The 20,231-nt window shown below is 49.0% G+C and overlaps 1 protein-coding gene and 1 long non-coding RNA gene across 2 annotated transcripts; both read left to right on the top strand.

Annotated features, from left to right (window-relative positions):
* Window positions 1-2,299: 2,299 nt before the first annotated feature.
* Window positions 2,300-7,890, top strand: LOC310891993 (zinc finger CCCH domain-containing protein 11A-like; the record flags this gene model as incomplete). The annotated part of the gene is made up of 4 exons (XM_083854186.1): window positions 2,300-2,693; window positions 3,809-3,978; window positions 4,395-4,456; window positions 5,234-7,890. 4 exons carry the CDS (start codon window positions 2,300-2,302, stop codon window positions 5,493-5,495), a joined length of 888 nt encoding a protein of 295 aa, XP_083710312.1. The 3' UTR covers window positions 5,496-7,890.
* A 3,677-nt stretch (window positions 7,891-11,567) lies between these two features.
* On the top strand, window positions 11,568-15,908 carry LOC310891983. Its single transcript, XR_014577837.1, has 3 exons — window positions 11,568-15,040; window positions 15,512-15,570; window positions 15,778-15,908. It is a non-coding gene; the product is annotated as an uncharacterized lncRNA (long non-coding RNA).
* Window positions 15,909-20,231: the final 4,323 nt, after the last annotated feature.

The following is a 20,231-nucleotide window of genomic DNA, read 5'->3' as shown; positions in this document are numbered from 1 at the left end:
TGATGGTGGCTGGGAGCTGCTTGAGGGATAGACTTCCATGTTTAGCTGGGGGCATCGAGCAACCTGATTCTCAGCCAGCTGGTATTCTAGATGGGAATTCCAAGGGCAACCAGAGGCAAACTAGTCACCTCTCTTATTTGCATGCTCTGGTCACTGTATGTTTGACAGTAATGAATAATTAAAGTTTTTTGTTCTTCGTGATAGTTTTTTCTGTTTGGTAAACTTCCTTATGTTTTGCTTGCTCTGAGCAGAAGGTCCTTCAAGATCTTCTCTTCCTCCCGTCGATTCTATGATTTTTCCTGCTCCGGAAAAGGAAAATGTCCGGACAGTGGTGAGAACTGTGACACTGTCTACAGAGGAAGGTAATAATTCATGCTTTTGTTTTGATTTCATTACTCCTAAACTGGAAGGTTAAGCAAGAAGGAAGGCAATTCACCCCTGTTAGCCTCCTGGTGCTGCCGCCTTCTGTTCAAAACATGCTTTTATGCTGAAAGTCCCTGGTTGTACTGGAAAGCTTTGGTGCTCAGGTTAAGTGCAGTAGCAGGAGAAAGAAAAAAATGTGTCAGTATGCAAATAGGGGGATAACTGAAAAACAGGAGAGTAACGAGAAGAAAGAGCTCTAGAGGACAGTGCTATGTAAGAAGCAATTTCTGAAGCTTTAAAGAGGCTGACAGTGGCACGTGTGGACAGTAGTGCGATAGGAGTCTGTGTATAAATTATATTGTTTAGAGTTGTGCAAATTCCTTTGAAAGGGAAAGAAGTGAAGAAGTACTTCTACTCATAGACATTCACCTTAGAAAGGAATATTTCTCAGCATTTGTACCTAATAATATTCTGCTTGCTTATGCAGCTCTGTTCTGCACAAAGTATAGCTGTCAAGCAGACTCAGATTCATTCTCGACTACATTCAGCTGGAATTTGAGGCAAACACTGAGACTATGGATACTTTTTCTAAGTTAATTATAGTTGAAATATGAGTTTGTGTGGTTTAGCTGTCAAAACAGTGCCTTGCTGGGTTCTTTTTGGACATGGGCTAACAGTATACTATTTCTATTGGCTACTGGTTTCTATGAAATAGAAAAATTTTACTTTTGTTTTAGGGGAGGAACCTGTGGTTCGACTAGATCTTGCTGAGAAACAAGGAAAACGGAAAGCCTCCGTGGGTAAGAACTTTTTATGAGCTGTTATTTAGGTGCCGCCTTCTCTATATGACTGCATTGAAGAGTATTTTTGACGTATGAGAGGAAAATGCGTTGCAGTGGAGATCTGTGTTGACTGCAGAAATGGCAAAAAAACCATTTAGCAGCTGAAAGGCAATTTTATGAAAATATGCTTGAAAAATAGAAGCTTGTGGTTGACTGTTCTCAAATCTTCCTGCAAAGAAATGTTCTTAAAATATTCCTTGTTTTCTCCGTCTGAAGCTGATGTAAGCGCCCTTCCGGTGAAGCGCAGCCTTGCTGAAAGGCTGGGGAAGAAGGTGGAGGTTCCGGGAAATGCTGACAAAGCACCAAAGAGAGGTACAGCTACTAAACAGGCATCTGGATGTGATTCACGGGTTTTGTATTTAGGCTTTCTGTTTGTCCTTTTCCTGCGATGTTTCTTTTTGCATGTTGGCTGAGGTCTTAATCGCCGGGATTCAAAGTTACCTTTCCTGCCTTGTTTTCGAATGTGAACACAAAGTTGACGTTTATGCAGCCTCCCTAATTTGGTCTTTTTCTGTTTTGCAGTTCAAGTTCCCAAGTCTGTGAAGGAGAGGCTAGGATTACCTTCTCAACGGACTAGTACTGCGAAAGGTAACAACTGGCTATTAAATATACTTTCTCCTTCTTCCTTTCCGTGAACTTAGACCGTTTTCATACAGCCCTAAAAAGGAATTCAAATGAAAACAAAGAACTGATTCCTCTTGCTTGAGTGCTGAAGCTCTTCTGACAGCCACTATCAGAAATCTGGCTCTAGGTGTGTGTTTATTTTCCGCTTGTGCCTTGTCAAGGTTTTAAGCTGCTTCTGTGAACCATCATATACAATTAGAATAGAGCCACTGCCGGGAGCAGGAATTTGAAATGCAGTCTGAAAAAGTAATCAAGTAAACTAGCATTTCTGTGTAGCAGCTCTCTCTGGATAGGGCTGGTCTTCAAAATACAACAAGTGGCTCAGAGGAGGAGGAGAATGTTAGGCTATTGTCCTAAGATGCGTTATTGGGAACGCTCAGGCTTAGTTTTCCTTAGTACTGTGACAAATTTTGGAGACTTAAACTATTGTTGGACTCTCTTTAAATGTTGGTGCTTCTCATTTCTTGATGATGACAGGGAAGGCTGCTAAGCCAAAGGGAGAGATCCATGTGAAAACACTGGAGGAAATCCGTCGTGAGAGAGCTCTTCAGAGACGAGAATGTCAAGCCAAAGCCCAGGCTGAATGGCATGGTAAAACCAAAGATCCCAGCGCAGGGGCAAAAATTCAGGGTGAGCCCAAGAAGCAGAGCGTGCTCACTCTTTCCGGGCCCAGCAAAGTGCAGTCGAAGGAGCCGGCAGGTAAAGCCAAGCCAGAAGGAGAAGTGCGTGTTAAAACCCTGGAAGAAATAAAGCGCGAGAAAGCTCTGCGGATGCAGCAGAGTGGAGGAAATGTGCCAGCTCCCCCAGCACAACCTGGACCTGCCCCAGCCGGGCAGAAATCGTTATGGAACACAAAGCTATCAGGTAATAAGATGCTTTAATACCTGCCTCGGTGAGGTGCTTCCCATATTGAGCAAGTTCCGTTTGCTCAGGATCTGCTTTGCTTTTTCCTTCAATGCGGAGGATAAAAGAGTTTAAGGCTACAAAGTTCAAAGGCAAAGAAGGGCCAGAACGTGCAACCATGTCTGTTTTCGTTAATTACGTGATGGTATTCTGTATTTCCCACTAGAAAATTAACACACTGAGGGGCTTTTTAGTCTAATTTTGGTATTCTGTTTTTTTCTGCCATCTGTTTATGGTATGAAGTCCTCCCTGCGTTGAGTTCAAGTTCACCTTCCTCTTTGGCATGTGTTGCTTAACTTGACACGTGTATGTGTTTGTAAAGCATGCATCAGCGTCTTAATGTGGGGGGCCAGTTTCTGTCAAAAATGACAGAGGATCAAAGGCCTCGTTGTTAAGATTATATCAACTTTGTAAAATGAGATTGTGTGAGGGAGATAAGGAGGGCTTAAAGGCTGCATGCACTGCACATTGTAGCCTTTCTCTCTGTCTCATGGGACACGAGGAAATAAACACACAAAGAAAACAAGTACCCAGCTTTCTTTCGTTTCTTCTCCTGCCAGCCAGATGTTAGGTCAGGAATGGGAGACTAGAATATGACTCTACAAATTTGGATTTTGTAGAACAACTTAATAGATTTTGTGGGACATCACTGCAGGGGAGAGGAAGCTGGTACAACAGTTGCATACACTCTCTTGTCTTACTATACCTGCTGCTTTTCCTTTCCTAGAGGGAGCAAGACTTTAAATACAAAAGCTGTCAACATTTGTGAATCTTACTAGACTTCATACAACGTCTTAGAGTATTGCTTGCACTTGGGATCGCTCTGTGTCTGAGTTTCCCTCGTCCTGGATTATGATTTACTGTAGCTATTCAGTTCCTTTGTTCCTTTGTATGGATTGTTGGTAGACGGAGTTTACTATGTGGAAGATATTGCTGAGAATCCAGGCAATGGCAGTGTAATTCTGCTGGCCAAATACAGTTAACTGTGTAGACGGGCCGTGGAAATGAGGAAGAGAACGTGGATTTTTCATGAGGCAGAGCAAGACTGTATCAGTTCTCTCTTCCTTTTACTCTAGCCAACTTTAACATGTTTGCGAAGCCTTGGGATGGGAAAGTCGCTTCCCCCAAGAAGAAGGCACTGAAACGTAAGGCACCTGGCAGTTTTCCCTCTGCTGTAGCAGCTGTGAAGCCACGGACTGCCTCTGACGCTGACACAATGGGACCTCCAGCCAAAAGAGCAGCTATGGTAAGGACAGGGGCTAATGCAGAAATGGATCCCTTGTAAAATTTACACCCTCCTCTAGGAGAAAAGATGGAAAACTCAAAAGTTCTACAGGCTTTCTGTTTCCTTTTAAATCCAGTAGCTGCCTACAGAATTCTTGTAGTACCCTTCCATATTTATTAGATTAATGGCACTATTTACTTAGTCCTCTGTGATTCTGTGATTTCTCTGGTGTGGAGGATTTTGTCCATTAATGCTGTGTTCTTAAAAGACACAAGATCATTAGTAACCTCCAAGTGAATATTAACTTTCTTCAGGAGCACCTTGGTTTTGTATTTTGGCTAAGGCTCCGCAATGCCAGAGGAGAAGCAGCATGGAGGAAAAAGCTAGTAAGGAATCTTTTACCCATGAGTCCTAAATACTGTTTTGCTGCTTTCTAGGCTGTTCCAGCCACGCTGGAGCACGTCCCAGCCACCAGACTTGAAGAAAATCCCCAAAACAGGTGATGACCACAACTTGTTCTTTTTCTCAATCGGTGTATATCCCCAGTGAAACATAAGTTCTGTCACACGTGGGGAAAAAAGGAGGGTTCTGAGATAATTAAAGCCCAAATCCATCAGAGGAATAAGTCACGTGAAATGACTTTCTAGCAGCTAGCAGGAATGCTTAATTAGACTTACTTTCTTTAAATGCTGCAAGTCGGTACAGCTTTCCAGTGACTTCTTGCTCTGTCTGAATACCTAAATGAGGATGAGGTGAAGTTCTCCTACTTCCTCGTGAGGTGATAAATGATGAGTAGTGTCCTCTGCCTTTTGGTCCTCAAGAAAGCCACCCGAACAAACATACAAGGTGACAAGAGTGCAGGGAGAGCAGAGGGAAGTGATGGCTGCAGATCAGCTTCCTGTAGTGGGGAGCAAACTCTGCTGAGTGTGCCGTGGGAAAAATGACTAACTTAGCAAACAGATATTTGCAGATGGAGACTTCTTAACATTTTAACAGGAAAATTAAGCAAGGTGGCAAAGTGCCTCTTGCTACAAAAATTGAACCATCTTTGCTAGACTCCAGGTGCTCTGGCTTCACAGAGAAACCCCCAAACTGAAAAATGTACCTGCTAATATATTGGGCTCTAAATGTAGCCCTGGGTTAATTGAATAACAATCCCTGGGTAAGATTGAAGTGCAGGAGGGGTTGGCTACGGTTTCAAGAGCCGGTTTGCAGAAAAGGGATTTCCCGTTAAGAAATGGCATATACTGATTGTTCTCTTCCTTGCTCTGCCAAGACCTGAAGCACATCTTGGAAGCCAGGCAGAATCCGTGGAGCCAATGGAGTTCTCAAGCTCGACTTCAGCTTCTTCCCAGCTAGAAGAAGCAAGGACACGCCGGCTGAGTTCCACAGGCAACGCGCCCGTATCTGTAGACGAGGATTTAGAGACGCTACTTTGGGAACTCTCAGACGGCATACTGGAAGCCGAGCTCGACTTGGACCCAGGGAAGGATGAGGATGACCTCCTCCTTGAGCTTTCCAAGATGATTGATGATTGAACTGCATAGTCCTATTGTATATTAAAAAAAAAAAAAAAAAAAACTCTTCTTCTTGTTGGATACCCCGAGGTGATCCTTTTTCTAACTGAGGCTTTGCAATGAGACTTAAAGCACAGTTGGAACTGGTAGAAATTGGCAGGATCTGCACTCAGTTGTCCTAAGTTTTCCTGCTGGTCAGAGTTAAGGTCTTGTGCATGGTTCCGTAACTATAGGTGGCTACCTTTGATATCAAGAGGACAAAGCACTTGTTTCTTTTGGCACAGAAAGATGTCCATCGGCACGCTGTGGTGGCTGTGAATTGACGTAGTGATGGAGCGATGCTCTGAAGGCTTAAACGGAAAGCTTCTTCCTTCCGCCCCCCCTTGGCACAGCTCGATGTTGGGCACATTGTGAAGCCTGGGTGTTCTGATTTCTCGGACAGTTGATACCCAAATCCCGGAGTTACTATGTCAACTCTTGACTTTTATTTGTGTATGCCATTGTTTTGACTGTAATCTTTTCAGATGATGAAGCTGTAGGGGCGGGAGGGAGCAAAATAATTATTCTAGCGTTGTGGACCAAACATGCTGCCAGGAGTGGTGGTGGTGGGGTCAGCCCACCCGGCCTTACTTTCAATTATCAGGGATGATAAAATGGTGTGAAAAGCAGCAGCTCTGCGATACGGCTACGCTACCCCCACTCCCTTCTCTTGTGCTGTACCAAAGTTCCCCCAAGCTTTGGTTGGTGCTTTTTGCTGGTGACAGTAGGACTCCAGGGCGAGTAGTCGGGACTCTCCTGCAGTAACTGGGTCAATTAAGGGTTGGTTTAAGTGCCTCCTGGTTTTTAAAATTGCTCCCCTGAGCTGCTGGCTCTGCTGCCTGCTACAGCAAATGTTCGGGTGCCATCAGCGTCGCACTTGGGCGTGGGCACTGACCCTGCGGAGGAGAGCTGAGACTCGCGCGTATTGTGTACCCTGCCGCCAGTGATCGTTTTCCCCTAGCAGATCTATTTTGAATCATTTCCCTAAATTTTAGAGGAACTTTAGGCTCTTTGTGCTATGATTTGTGAAGCTGTAGGGGCCCTCAGGCATTTGCTGCTGGCAGAGGAAAACCGCTTGTCGAATTTGTTGTAAATACTTTCTGTTTGGACAACAACGCCTGTGTGTGTGTGTGTGTGCGTGTGTGTGTGTGCGCATGCGTGCTTTGACGACCCCCTGCGACGCCCCAGCTCCGCGAGGGAAGCTTTGAAGCGGCTCTGGGAAAACCTCTGCGGAAGAAACCGCTGCTAGTGACTTGCGGAAAAGGGACTCCACAATCAGTGAGATTGTAAAGTAGGTATGTTTATTCAGCGCTGGGCAGCACGGGAGGTCGTGGGCATGAAGATTGATGACTCTTCCTCGTCACCGCTAGTTGACCTCTTGTCTTTGCACAGACTCAGTTGCTCCTTGGCTCTTGTCCACCTGCAGGACCAGTTTCTCCCAGTTTCTTAAGACAGGCTCACTCTCTTATTAGGAGACTGACCTTGGTAAGGGGCCCAAGGCTTCTTGCTTTAGTTAATTGGCACAATGCACCATAGTTAGCAAAGACGCTAAGTAGCATCCTAGTTTAACGCCGTCAGCGCTCTATCTCTACTTGATAAGATTCTCCTAACTCCCTCTCTCACTGGAGCCCACGCAGCCCTCCGTCCTGCCGAAGGACTTCACGGGGACTTCTGCCGGCTCCGGGTGCCTGCACACAGACAGAAATGGCTTTGAGAGAAAACAATCAGGAGGAGGAGAGCTCAGAGACTGCGGCCGGCTTCGGCCACCTTCCCCTCGCTTTCCCTCTCCGTGTTCAAACCGAGCACTGTTCTGCCGTCAACCTTCGCTGCCTCTGCCCGCGGCGCTGGGCTTTCGCGTGTGCCATTGCTCCTCTACATATTTTATCCTTTCTTTTGTAAGGAATGGTCCAGCAATTCGTGTCACTAAGGGATTTGAAGGGTTAACATCGAGGCCCGGGTCTAGGTGATAAGAGAACAAAGGGGTTTTTAGGGAAAAGTGCTGACTACTGCAGGGGATGTTGCTAGAGTTTCTGAAATCCGGCGCAGAGGCTCCCAAACGAGGAGGAAGGGGGAGCTGAAGGACAATTGAAGGACAAAAGCCTGAGAGGAAGACAACCAGCATTGAGCCCGAGCAAGCCCCGAGAGACCACCAGAGACTGGTACGCAGGCGCCCCTGGGAGGGGTTTCGGATTCCGGAAACCAATTCTAATAACCCTGCCTCTTCTCGAAGTAGTAATGAATATGTATTAGCCTGGGAGCATCAAAACCAGCCGCCTTACGTAACAGGTGTGCGTCCTGGGGGAGCAGAGACTCCCGGCGCACCCAGCGCTGCTTGCTTGCCTCTATTAGTTTAATAAATTGTAAACTTTGATTGTAATCCTATTTGGATTTATAACAGCCATTTATAACACTTTTTATATTTGTATTTTATTTAAGGCTGTCTTGCCCCCCTCCCCCCCCAGCCTCGCTGCTCGCCAATAAAGCTGGCGCAGGGGCTAAGGGATTTGAAGGGCCTGCTTGTACACCTAAGGGATTTGAGGGCCTGCTTGTACACCTTTGGGGACTGCCTCTTTTGGGGGGGGGGGGAGGTGGGGGTGTTAGGAGCTGCTTGTATACTTTTTTAGGCATTCCTCTGAGAGGGGGTTGGGAGCTTCGTGTATACTGGGGGGTGAGGGCCTCCCTCGAGGTGGAAGGGGGGGGGGGGTTGGAGCGTTTCTACACTGTAGGGGCCTGCCTGTACACTTTTGGGGCCTGCCTTGGAGGGGTTGGGAACTGCTTGTACACCTTTGGGGCCTGCGTCTGCGCGGGGCGGGGGGGGTTGGGGGGTTGGAGCTGGTTTTAACCTTTCGGGCTTGCATCTGGAGGGGGTTGGGGCCTGCCTTTGGGGGGGTGGTTGTGAGCTGCTTGTATACTGTAGGGGCCTGCTTGTACACCTTTGGGGCCTGCGTCTGGGGGGGGGTGGGAGCTGCTTGTACACTGTTAGGGCCTGCCTTGGGGGAGGGGTTGGGGCATGTGCCTTGGGGGCATGGGGTTGGGAGCTGCTTCTATGCTGTAGGGGTCTGGGTCTTGGGGGGTTGGGGCTGTTTGTACACCTTTGGGGCGTGCCTCTGGGGAGGATGGGGAGTTGCTTGTACACCTTTGGGGCCTGTGTCTGGGGGGGGGTTGGGGCCTGTGCCGGGGGGGTTGGGAGCTGCTTGTACGCTCTAGGGTCCTCTGGCAGGCTTTGGGGCCTCCCTTTGAGGGGGGCAGTTGGGAGCTGGTTGTACACCTTTGGGGCCTGAGTCTGGGGTGTGGGGGCTGGGGCTGGGGCTGAGGCCTGGGGCATGCATCTGGGTGGTGGTGGGGGGGGGTCCAGTTCATGGGGGGGGGGGGTTGGGAGCTGCTTGTGGACAGTTGGGGTCTGCATCCGGGTGTGGCTGGGGCCTGCTTGTAGACTTCTGCAGCCTGTGTCTGGTGTTTGGGGGCTTTTCTGTAGTGTTTGGGGATTGCATTTTGGCTTTGGGATGTGTCTAGAGCTTCTGGGGCCTAGCTGTAGTGCTTGGGGCCTGCGTCTGGGGCTTTTCTGTAGCATTTTGGTAGCGTGTTTGTGATTTGGGGTCTGTATCCAGGGTTTTGCCTTTTTTGTAGTTTCCAGCTTTGTGTCTGTTTCTTTGTTGGTTGCCTGGGTTTTGGGGTTTGGATCATTAGTCAGTGTCATTAGCGTCGGGGGGTTGATATGAAGGGTTAGGGTTGTGGTTAGAGTTGTTAGGGTTAAAGAGAATAAGGATTTTAGGGTAAGGGGATCAAGGTTGTGGGAATAAAAATGTTTTTGCACAGAGTTACATCGTTTAGAGGGAGGGAAGGTGGTATTGATATATGCTTGCAGTGATAAGAAAGCTTAACAGACAACCTTGTAAAATGCAGACAACCAGAATCCTTAGAGCAATTGGGTGGAAATCACGGTGTAAGAAACATTACCACCTCAAAGAGGAAAACAGTCAAGAAAAAAATAAAATTGACTAGTAACAGGCCAGCAGCTGTGTATTTTCTGTGAAGCACTGGATAGATTGTGAACATGGATTACCCAGTCAATGGGGAAACTGGGGAGGGTCCTGGTCACCGAGAGGAAAAAAAAAATTATATAAACTGTGTTATGGAACTAGTAGGTGGCTTGTGGGACGCCTGCCATTGCAATCGTGAATAAAAATGCTACCTCACTGAGATACTTGCCTGAGCCTATGGTATTGGTTACAGAGTGTTTCTAATAAGGTGTTAGGGTTTTAAGGTTTCAGGGCTAAGGCACTAGGGTTGGGTTTCAGGGTTAGGGTTTCCAGGGTTTAGGGTTAGGATTTTAAGGTTGTTAGGGTTGGAGTTATAAGGGTTAGGGTTTGGGGGTTAGTGTGTTAAGGTTTTAAAATATTTTGTGGTTTTAGTGTTGATAGGGTTTTTAGGGTTAGGGTCTTAGGGTTTTAGTTATGGTCAGGTATTTAGGGTTAGGGTTTTAAGGTCTTATTTTTTTTTTTTTAAGGTTAGGGTCTCCAGCGTTAGGGCTTTGAGAATCTTTACGTTTTGGGTTAGGGTTTAGAGGGTCTTAATTTTTAGGGTTAGGGCTTTTAGGCGTAGGTCTAGTGTGGTAAATTTTATCGGGTTAGGACTGTAAGGGTTTTTAGGGTTAGGGTTTCTAGGGTTTGTTGGGGTAGGGGTTAGGGTTAGATCCGTGGTTGCCATAGGCTTAGGGGTCAAGGTTCTTAGGGGTTAGGCCTAATATTAGGGCGGAAGGCCAAAATAAGAGGGTGGGAGCCCCCCCCAAAATTGAAGGGTTGAAGCCCCAAGTTAGGGGAAGGAACGTCAAAATTGTGGGGTCCCCCAAAATTGGGCGGAAGAACTTTTAATATTAGGGGGGAACCCAAAAAAGGAGGGTGGGGGACTCTACAATCGGTTGTGTCCCCCCCAAATTAGGGGAGGAACCCCCAAAATTGGGTGGGCGAACCCCCAAATTGGGGGGAAGAAGACTTAAATGGAAGTGTGAAATTCCAGAATTGGATGTGGACCCCCCAGAACAGTCTTCAGGGGTTTAGTGTGGTAAATTTTATCGGGTTAGGGCTGTAAGGGTTTTTAGGATTAGGGTTTCTAGGGTTTGTTGCGGTAGGGGTTACGGTTAGATCCGTGGTTGCCATAGGCTTAGGGGTCAAGGTTCTTAGGGGTTAGGCCTAATATTAGGGCGGAAGGCCAAAATAAGAGGGTGGGAGCCCCCCCCCAAAATCGAAGGGTTGAAGCCCCAAGTTAGGGGAAGGAATGTCAAAATTGTGGGGTCCCCCAAAATTGAGCGGAAGAGCTCTTAATATTGGGGGAAACCCAAAAAAGGAGGGTGGGGGACTCTACAATTGGGGGGGACCCCCAAAATTGGTCGGGTCCCCCCAAATTAGGGGAGGAACCCCCAAAATTGGGTGGGTGAACCCCCAAATTGGGGGGAAGAAGACTTAAAAGGAAGTGTGAAATTCCAGAATTGAATGTGGACCCCCCCCAGACCTGGGGAGGAATCCCCAAACTTGGGGGGGACCCCCAAAATTGGGGTTAAAGCCCCAGATCCCGGGGAGCTAAGCCCCAAATTAAGGGAAGGAACCTCAAACATGTGGTGAGAACCCCAACACTGGGGGAAAGAACCTTAATATTAGGGTGGCAGGCCAAGAAAGGATGGTGGGGGCCTCCAAAATTGTGGGGGGCTTGGAATTGGGGGGAATCCCCAAAATGGAGGGGGAACCCCAAAAGTGGGGGGGGGGCGAAGCACCAAATTAGGGGAAGGAACCCCAAAATTGCGGGGAAGAACTCTGAAATGGAGAGCTGAAAACCCGAAATTGAGGGGAAACCCCCCAAAACGGCAGGAAAACCCTCCATAAACACGAAACCGGTAATGTAACAGAGCAAAAAATGGCGTCCTACGGCACGCTGCGAGGCTCAATTTTCTGGGGAGTGCTGGGAAATGTAGTTCTTGGCCACCGGGTTTCCGGGAGTCCATATTGTTTTCCCAGAGCATGCCGGGAGATGTAGTTCTCGGACAATGGGCTTCCGGGAGGCCATGTTGGTTTCCCATCTTTGCTAGGCTCCGGGTGCTCTGGCTTCACAGAGAAACCCCCAAACTGAAAAATGTACCTGCTAATATATTGGGCTCTAAATGTAGCCCTGGGTTAATTGAATAACAATCCCTGGGTAAGATTGAAGTGCAGGAGGGGTTGGCTACGGTTTCAAGAGCCGGTTTGCAGAAAAGGGATTTCCCGTTAAGAAATGGCATATACTGATTGTTCTCTTCCTTGCTCTGCCAAGACCTGAAGCACATCTTGGAAGCCAGGCAGAATCCGTGGAGCCAATGGAGTTCTCAAGCTCGACTTCAGCTTCTTCCCAGCTAGAAGAAGCAAGGACACGCCGGCTGAGTTCCACAGGCAACGCGCCCGTATCTGTAGACGAGGATTTAGAGATGCTACTTTGGGAACTCTCAGACGGCATACTGGAAGCCGAGCTCGACTTGGACCCAGGGAAGGATGAGGATGACCTCCTCCTTGAGCTTTCCAAGATGATCGATGATTGAACTGCATAGTCCTATGGTATATTAAAAAAAAAAAAAAAAAAAGAAAAAAAAAAAAGAAAACAACTCTTCTTCTTGTTGGATACCCTGAGGTGATCCTTTTTCTAACTGAGGCTTTGCAATGAGACTTAAAGCACAGTTGGAACTGGTAGAAATTGGCAGGATCTGCACTCAGTTGTCCTAAGTTTTCCTGCTGGTCAGAGTTAAGGTCTTGTGCATGGTTCCGTAACTATAGGTGGCTACCTTTGATATCAAGAGGACAAAGCACTTGTTTCTTTTGGCACAGAAAGATGTCCATCGGCACGCTGTGGTGGCTGTGAATTGACGTAGTGACGGAGCGATGCTCTGAAGGCTTAAACGGAAAGCTTCTTCCTTCCGCCCCCCTTGGCACAGCTCGATGTTGGGCACATTGTGAAGCCTGGGTGTTCTGATTTCTCGGACAGTTGATACCCAAATCCCGGAGTTACTATGTCAACTCTTGACTTTTATTTGTGTATGCCATTGTTTTGACTGTAATCTTTTCAGATGATGAAGCTGTAGGGGCGGGAGGGAGCAAAATAATTATTCTAGCGTTGTGGACCAAACATGCTGCCAGGAGTGGTGGTGGTGGGGTCAGCCCACCCGGCCTTACTTTCAATTATCAGGGATGATAAAATGGTGTGAAAAGCAGCAGCTCTGCGATACGGCTACGCTACCCCCACTCCCTTCTCTTGTGCTGTACCAAAGTTCCCCCAAGCTTTGGTTGGTGCTTTTTGCTGGTGACAGTAGGACTCCAGGGCGAGTAGTCGGGACTCTCCTGCAGTAACTGGGTCAATTAAGGGTTGGTTTAAGTACCTCCTGGTTTTTAAAATTGCTCCCCTGAGCTGCTGGCTCTGCTGCCTGCTACAGCAAATGTTCGGGTGCCATCAGCGTCGCACTTGGGCGTGGGCACTGACCCTGCGGAGGAGAGCTGAGACTCGCGTGTATTGTGTACCCTGCCGCCAGTGATCGTTTTCCCCTAGCAGATCTATTTTGAATCATTTCCCTAAATTTTAGAGGAACTTTAGGCTCTTTGTGCTATGATTTGTGAAGCTGTAGGGGCCCTCAGGCATTTGCTGCTGGCAGAGGAAAACCGCTTGTCGAATTTGTTGTAAATACTTTCTGTTTGGACAACAACGCCTGTGTGTGTGTGTGTGTGCGTGTGTGTGTGTGCGCATGCGTGCTTTGACGACCCCCTGCGACGCCCCAGCTCCGCGAGGGAAGCTTTGAAGCGGCTCTGGGAAAACCTCTGCGGAAGAAACCGCTGCTAGTGACTTGCGGAAAAGGGACTCCACAATCAGTGAGATTGTAAAGTAGGTATGTTTATTCAGCGCTGGGCAGCACGGGAGGTCGTGGGCATGAAGATTGATGACTCTTCCTCGTCACCGCTAGTTGACCTCTTGTCTTTGCACAGACTCAGTTGCTCCTTGGCTCTTGTCCACCTGCAGGACCAGTTTCTCCCAGTTTCTTAAGACAGGCTCACTCTCTTATTAGGAGACTGACCTTGGTAAGGGGCCCAAGGCTTCTTGCTTTAGTTAATTGGCACAATGCACCATAGTTAGCAAAGACGCTAAGTAGCATCCTAGTTTAACGCCGTCAGCGCTCTATCTCTACTTGATAAGATTCTCCTAACTCCCTCTCTCACTGGAGCCCACGCAGCCCTCCGTCCTGCCGAAGGACTTCACGGGGACTTCTGCCGGCTCCGGGTGCCCGCACACAGACAGAAATGGCTTTGAGAGAAAACAATCAGGAGGAGGAGAGCTCAGAGACTGCGGCCGGCTTCGGCCACCTTCCCCTCGCTTTCCCTCTCCGTGTTCAAACCGAGCACTGTTCTGCCGTCAACCTTCGCTGCCTCTGCCCGCGGCGCTGGGCTTTCGCGTGTGCCATTGCTCCTCTACATATTTTATCCTTCCTTTTGTAAGGAATGGTCCAGCAATTCGTGTCACTAAGGGATTTGAAGGGTTAACATCGAGGCCCGGGTCTAGGTGATAAGAGAACAAAGGGGTTTTTAGGGAAAAGTGCTGACTACTGCAGGGGATGTTGCTAGAGTTTCTGAAATCCGGCGCAGAGGCTCCCAAACGAGGAGGAAGGGGGAGCTGAAGGACAATTGAAGGACAAAAGCCTGAGAGGAAGACAACCAGCATTGAGCCCGAGCAAGCCCCGAGAGACCACCAGAGACTGGTACGCAGGCGCCCCTGGGAGGGGTTTCGGATTCCGGAAACCAATTCTAATAACCCTGCCTCTTCTCGAAGTAGTAATGAATATGTATTAGCCTGGGAGCATCAAAACCAGCCGCCTTACGTAACAGGTGTGCGTCCTGGGGGAGCAGAGACTCCCGGCGCACCCAGCGCTGCTTGCTTGCCTCTATTCGTTTAATAAATTGTAAACTTTGATTGTAATCCTATTTGGGACTCAGCCATTTATAACACTTTTTATATTTGTATTTTATTTAAGGCTGTCTTGCCCCCCTCCCCCCCCCAGCCTCGCTGCTCACCAATAAAGCTAGCGCAGGGACCCCTGCCTGCAACCATAGAGACGCGGTCCTCCCGGCCTGCTAGAGCGGCCCCCCACGCTCCTCCAGCATCCCAGCGTACCTTGCGCGCTCCCGCCCGGCCTCAGGGGCTTCCGGAGGCGGCCCAGCAGGGGCGGCGGGAGCAGCGAGGCGGCGGCAGCCATGGCGTACCGCGGGCAGGACCAGAAGGTGCAGACGGTGATGGTGCAGCCCATCGTAGCCTTCCTGCGGCTGGGGAGCGACGGGGGAGCGGGTGGGGGGCGGCCCGGGCCTCAGGGGTCTCGGCCCTGGCCTTGAGGCCTTGTCCCGGGGCCCTGGGGCCTCGTTGCAGGGTTTGAGGCCTTGTCTTGAGGCCTTGTCCCGGGCCTGGAGCTCTTGTCCCCGTGCTGAGCCCTTCACGCAGTGCCCCAGAACCTCATCTTCCGCTACCTGCAGAGCGTGAGTAGCGCGGGGAGAGGACGGGGAGGGGATGGGGATGGGGATTTGGGGGGGGTGGGGGGAGCGGGGAGGGTCCGGGGATCTCCCTCGCTGAGTTTTCGGCTCCCACCCGTTGCTCGGGGCAGGTTTGTGGGGAGTGGAGAGCTGTGCGGCGTGCTGGTGGGTACAAGGAGCTGCTGCGCAGCCCGGCGTTTCCCCCTCGTGTTAACGGGAGTGGGATCGTGCAGCCGGGCGTGCAGGAGTGTTCCCTTGTGACTGGAAACGTGTCCTTCAGCAAACGTGTAGTATTCACCCAGTCATATAAGACTCTAAAATGTCAGACTGTTAATTGAAACTGCCCCTGAGAGTTGCTCCTTGGAGTGTTTGGGAGCTCTAGCGGCTATGGTTAGCGGGTATTTCTGAACACACGAGAGAGAACAAAACTGCTCGCGGTGTTTGTGTTCCAATTTACTCTCCTCCTTCGTTCTGCAGAGCTCGAGGATCCAGGTGTGGCTGAGCAAGTGAACGTGCGGATAGAAGGCTGCATCATCGTGAGTGTCAGCACGACCCCACGTTACATCGTTAGTTTGTTTTCCCTCATTCACAATCCTATTTTTTCTTGTCAAGAAAAACTAGCCCAAGGGAAAAAAGAAATCGTGCTTCTCTAACAATTAGTCTTCGTTGTCCAGCCTGGGTCAGCAAAGCTGACGATGGTTCGTGTTGTTGCTGAACTAATTGCCACTGTTGCCGATTTGTAGGGCTTTGACGAGTACGTGAATTTGGCGCTGGACGACGCAGAGGAGATTCACTCCAAGACAAAATCAAGGAAACAGCTGGGTGTGTCGTGTGTCTGTGCAACCCGAGTGACGCGCGGTCTGAAACCTGCCCGGGTGAGCCTTCTAGGTAGCAGCACTGAGACGTACCAACCGTGTGACGAGCCTTGCTGTTGAAGTTCAGTGAGCAATTCCTGGCTACATCTCTGTCCCTGATGATTTTTGAGCTGCTGATTTTGCTGAATGAAGGAGAATCTGTCCCTGCCTGAGACCAGTTCTGGTCTTTGAAACGTGTAATACCAGGCGGCCTGCACTCTGCGTGATGGGCAAAACCCTGCTCAACCACACGAAACACTTTCTGAAAACACGAGATTATTCTCAGGTTCTGGGCTCTCTCTAATCCCCTCTTTCCCTTCTCTGTGCTGCAGGCCGGATCGTGTTAAAAGGGGACAACATCACTCTTCTACAGAGCGTTTCTAAGTAGAATTTGCCATCCTTAGAACAAAGGTGGCTGCCGTGCTGCGGAGTGACTGAGTGCCAGGGGAACGCGGCCCGCTGGTAGATAGGAAGTTATTTGTAACTGGGGTTGCATGCTGAGGTCAAAAGTCTTTCCTTTGTGGGAGCGAGTTGTTTGTAGCTTGAAACAATACGTGATGTATTTCACAAATAACCATTTTTCACATTAACTGTAAATGTAAACACAAATCTGCTTGTTTTCAGTCTCTTCCTTCTGTGAATGGAGAAGGAGGAGAAATATAGAAGCGTGGGCTTTTCTTTTTGCTGTGGATCTGATAAGTTTCGATAACGCTATGTGCTTTCTTGACCATTACATCTGCGTTATGTGGCCAGGGTGGACTCGTTCAGGGCACGGAAGCCCCACACAGTCCTTGAGCTAGCAGGGTGCTAAGGAGGGTGTTGGAGATTTTGCATACAATTGCAGCCCTTTGTTGCTGCAGTGACAGGTTCCTCAGATTCTTTCTAAACAGGGTTTAGCTTGTTGAGAATCTTTTTGGGAGTGTTTATTGTGGATCAGTCAGTAAAAGTATCTTAGTGGGCCCGTGAGGGATTTGGGGCTGTGGTGCAGTAACCCAGTGTTTACAAGTGTTACTGCTATGCATGCTTGTCCAATAACGTCTCCAGATCAGAGAGTGAGAGCGGGCAACTGGTTTGGATTAAATCTGTCACTTCTTGCTGCTTTGGACAGAGCCTGTAGATTAAACCCTTGTGCTGTTCAATAAGCTGGGGTATCAGATGTGTCGGTTGGGTTTTTATCATTTGATTTATTTTTTTTATCCGTTTGGAGATCTGTCTTTTCTATTTAAGTTTCCCCAAGAGAGCTGAGTTGCTTGATGCATCGACCAAAGAGAAGTTCCCCGGCTGACTTGGGACAGCCAGTCCCCTCGTTTTTCTGATCACAAAAAAAAAAAAAAAAAAAAGAAAAAGAAAAAAATCGAAGAAGAAAAATTTTGACTGTAACTGTAACTCAGAAACTAAGATTACCTAAATGGAGAGAAATGAATTTTGATGCACAGGCTGTGCTAGAAATCTGTTAATCAGCATTCAGTTTTTCAAAACTTCAATTTGTGTATCATCATCATGAAAATTAATAAATTCAAGGTGGGAGATCCTTTCCTGAAAGGGAAGGACAGAAATACGAGTCTTGCTGTGGGGCCTACCCAGCGCAGTTCTGCCATTCCGAGAAGTAATACGTCAGGAGTGTCACAGCAGACGTTCCCAGGAAGAAACCTTTGAGGGGCAGCATGACACACTTGATTGGCTAAAGCAGCTTCAGCTGGACAGCCTGCTGCCGGGATGGGTAATTCTAAGTTGTGTTCAAGTTGCTGAGTTCCTTTCAGCATGTAGTAAAGATGTAACGTGCCGATGTCGTTTGGGAACAGGAGGCATTACGTGTCACCAGCAGTGGGCACGTAGGGAACAAAACAGTATCTTACGAGGTCCTCCACATCTGCCTTTCATTTTGTCCTTGGTTTGCCAGCTGGAGCTTTCAGGAGGTGAGGAAGGAGGCTGTCCCAGTGAATAGTTCAGGTGTTGCAGGGTATTTGTGATGCAGTGCTTGTAAAATTTACCTGCCCGCATCTCCTGTTACAGGCAGCCCCCCGCGGGCCCTGTGAGATGGGGAGCTGCTGCCCGGGGTTAGGCCCAAGGTGCCCTGTCAGGCCCAGGGCCGCCCTTCCCCTCGCCCTGCCCTTCCCTCCCGCTCCTCAGCCCTTGCTCAGGCCTTTTGGGCCGTCTGGCCGTCCGTCTGGCCGTCTGTCCATCCATCCGGCTGTCTGGCCGTCCATCTGGCCCTGTGTCCCCCCGTCCCACCGCCCTGCCCCGTCCCTGCCGTCTCCCTAGGGAAGCAAAGAGTCCCTGGGCTGCCTTCAGGGGGGAGGTTCTGCTCAGGAAATTAAAGCTTCCCCCTTAACGGGCGCCTTGCGAGTTATTTTGAGTTCCAACCTTCTGCCTTCCTTTCGTAGCAGTGCCTCTGAGGGGTGCGCTGTAAGGTAGCCGTCATCTGGCGCGCTGCTCCTGCGTTTCCCAAAGGAACTGCCTTCGGGATCTGACTAACTCTGGATGCACGCGGTTGTCACCTTAATTTCTCCGTTAGTTTGCTGAAAACAACCCGCTTGGGTGACCTTTGTGTTTGTTTCTTCAAACTTGGATCGAGGAGGTCTCTGTTTCCTTATGTTGATGTTCACGGCGAAAGTGCAGAAGGGATGCTTACTGTTGCCCGGGTCAGTCCTGTTGCCAGGATGGGAATGTTTAGCCTACCGGCCCTCTGGTGCTGTTAGGCTGCACTCGGAGTGTGAGCTCTGGGCCTTATTTGGAAAAGACTGCGTTATTTGAGTGTACAAACCCGAGATATTCTGCGGATAGGTGATTCTCAAACCACGTCAGAACCACCGCTGTGACGTGTGCTGGAGTCGGACGCGCGTTTGACTGATCAGGCGGAGCAGGTGAATTGAATTTGTTGCTGGATGGCGAGGTGTTCTGGGGGAAGAGCTAGGCTAAGGAAAACTTCCTCTTACTGCCCCTTCCCATCTCAAATGGCCACTGCCTGGGGAAATTGCTTCTTTATGACATTAACTACAACGTTACAGTGAGGATGAGGAATCATCTTTACTCCCATAGTTATTTGCTGCCAGGCCGCAGCATTGATTTCAGAGATTTAAAAAAAAAAAAAAGGAAAAAGAAAGGAAGTATGTATTCTTTCACATACTCTCTTTTCCCTGAGAGTAAATGTTGTAGCTTCAGCAGTACCCTTCCTCTGGAAACGATTCCCAGTGCCTGCTCAGACACTGGGGAGTAAAATGACAGAACAATGGAGGAGAGCCACCCGATATAAAGAAAGGAAAAAAGGGGTTATGGATGAAGGGAAAGCAACTACATAAACAATTGGTGCTATCTAAAAATTGGTTAACGGTTTGGGACCTGCAGGTGCTGCCTACACGTGCGTGTGTTGCAGTCGTGCCTGTTGCCACTGCGCAAAATGGAGAGAGCTTCTTTGTCGAATGCAGCACGTTAAAGAATGCGCCATCCCTCGTGTGGGACTTCTTCCCCATTGATCTGTGGTTTACCTGAAGGTTTACCATAACCTACATAAGTTTCAAAAGCAAGCAAACAACCAACCAAAAAACAACACCAACATTAAAGAGTGGCAAGGCAGATGCTCATCTGGGGACTCTGACTCATCGGTGACATCACCAAGCAAAGCATTGTGAGCGCTTCAGGTCGGGGCTGCTGTGGCGAGCCTCGCAGCCGGGAGGGAGAGCGGGTACGGTTCGCCTCTGGTGGGTCTGTGTCAGCCCTCTGCCCTGGTGGCTTCGTTAGCAGTGAGGGTTTGACTGCTGTGTTCCCAGCTTTCGCTTCTGCACCGACCGTGTGGCAGAGCCCGCAAGCTGCTTCCTCAGCTGGAAGAGGAAGAGGAGTGACCTCAACTGTGCCGAGGTAAAGCAGAACCGTTGAAAAGATTTGTCAAAGATGCGGCTGGTACCAGCGCAGCCGCTGCAGCTGCAGCAGGTCCTGGAGCATTGGAGAAGATAGAGAGGGGTTTCTTCGTGAAAAGAATGCTGTGAAAGTGTTTTCACGCCAGAAATTAGGAGAAGCGCCTCTGTTGTTTGGATATCCTCTATTGACCTGGCACACGGGCATTACAGCATACCTGGCACACTCTTTGTATTGTTTGTAAAAGAAAAAAAAAAAAAGTGTTTTAGGGCAGGCCAAAAACCTGCCTTGGCACTTCCACATTGCAGCAGTGCTTGCAGGCCGTGCATCCTGGATGCCAGGCAAGGATCTAAATCCGATGGTGCTGTTGGTAACGTGAAGTTCAGGAAGCACTTCTGGGTTTTTCTGCTCTTCCATGTGAATTTTTGCCCTGTGAAGGTGGTGTACTGAGCTCTTTTCTTACCAACAAATAGGTTTAAAAGCAGTTACAG

This window comes from Anser anser, assembly GCF_964211835.1.
Source record: "Anser anser genome assembly, contig: HAP1_SCAFFOLD_141, whole genome shotgun sequence".
NCBI classification, from domain to species: Eukaryota; Metazoa; Chordata; class Aves; order Anseriformes; family Anatidae; genus Anser; species Anser anser.
Note: the sequence above shows the minus strand (reverse complement) of the source record. Positions and strands in the feature narration are given on the sequence as shown.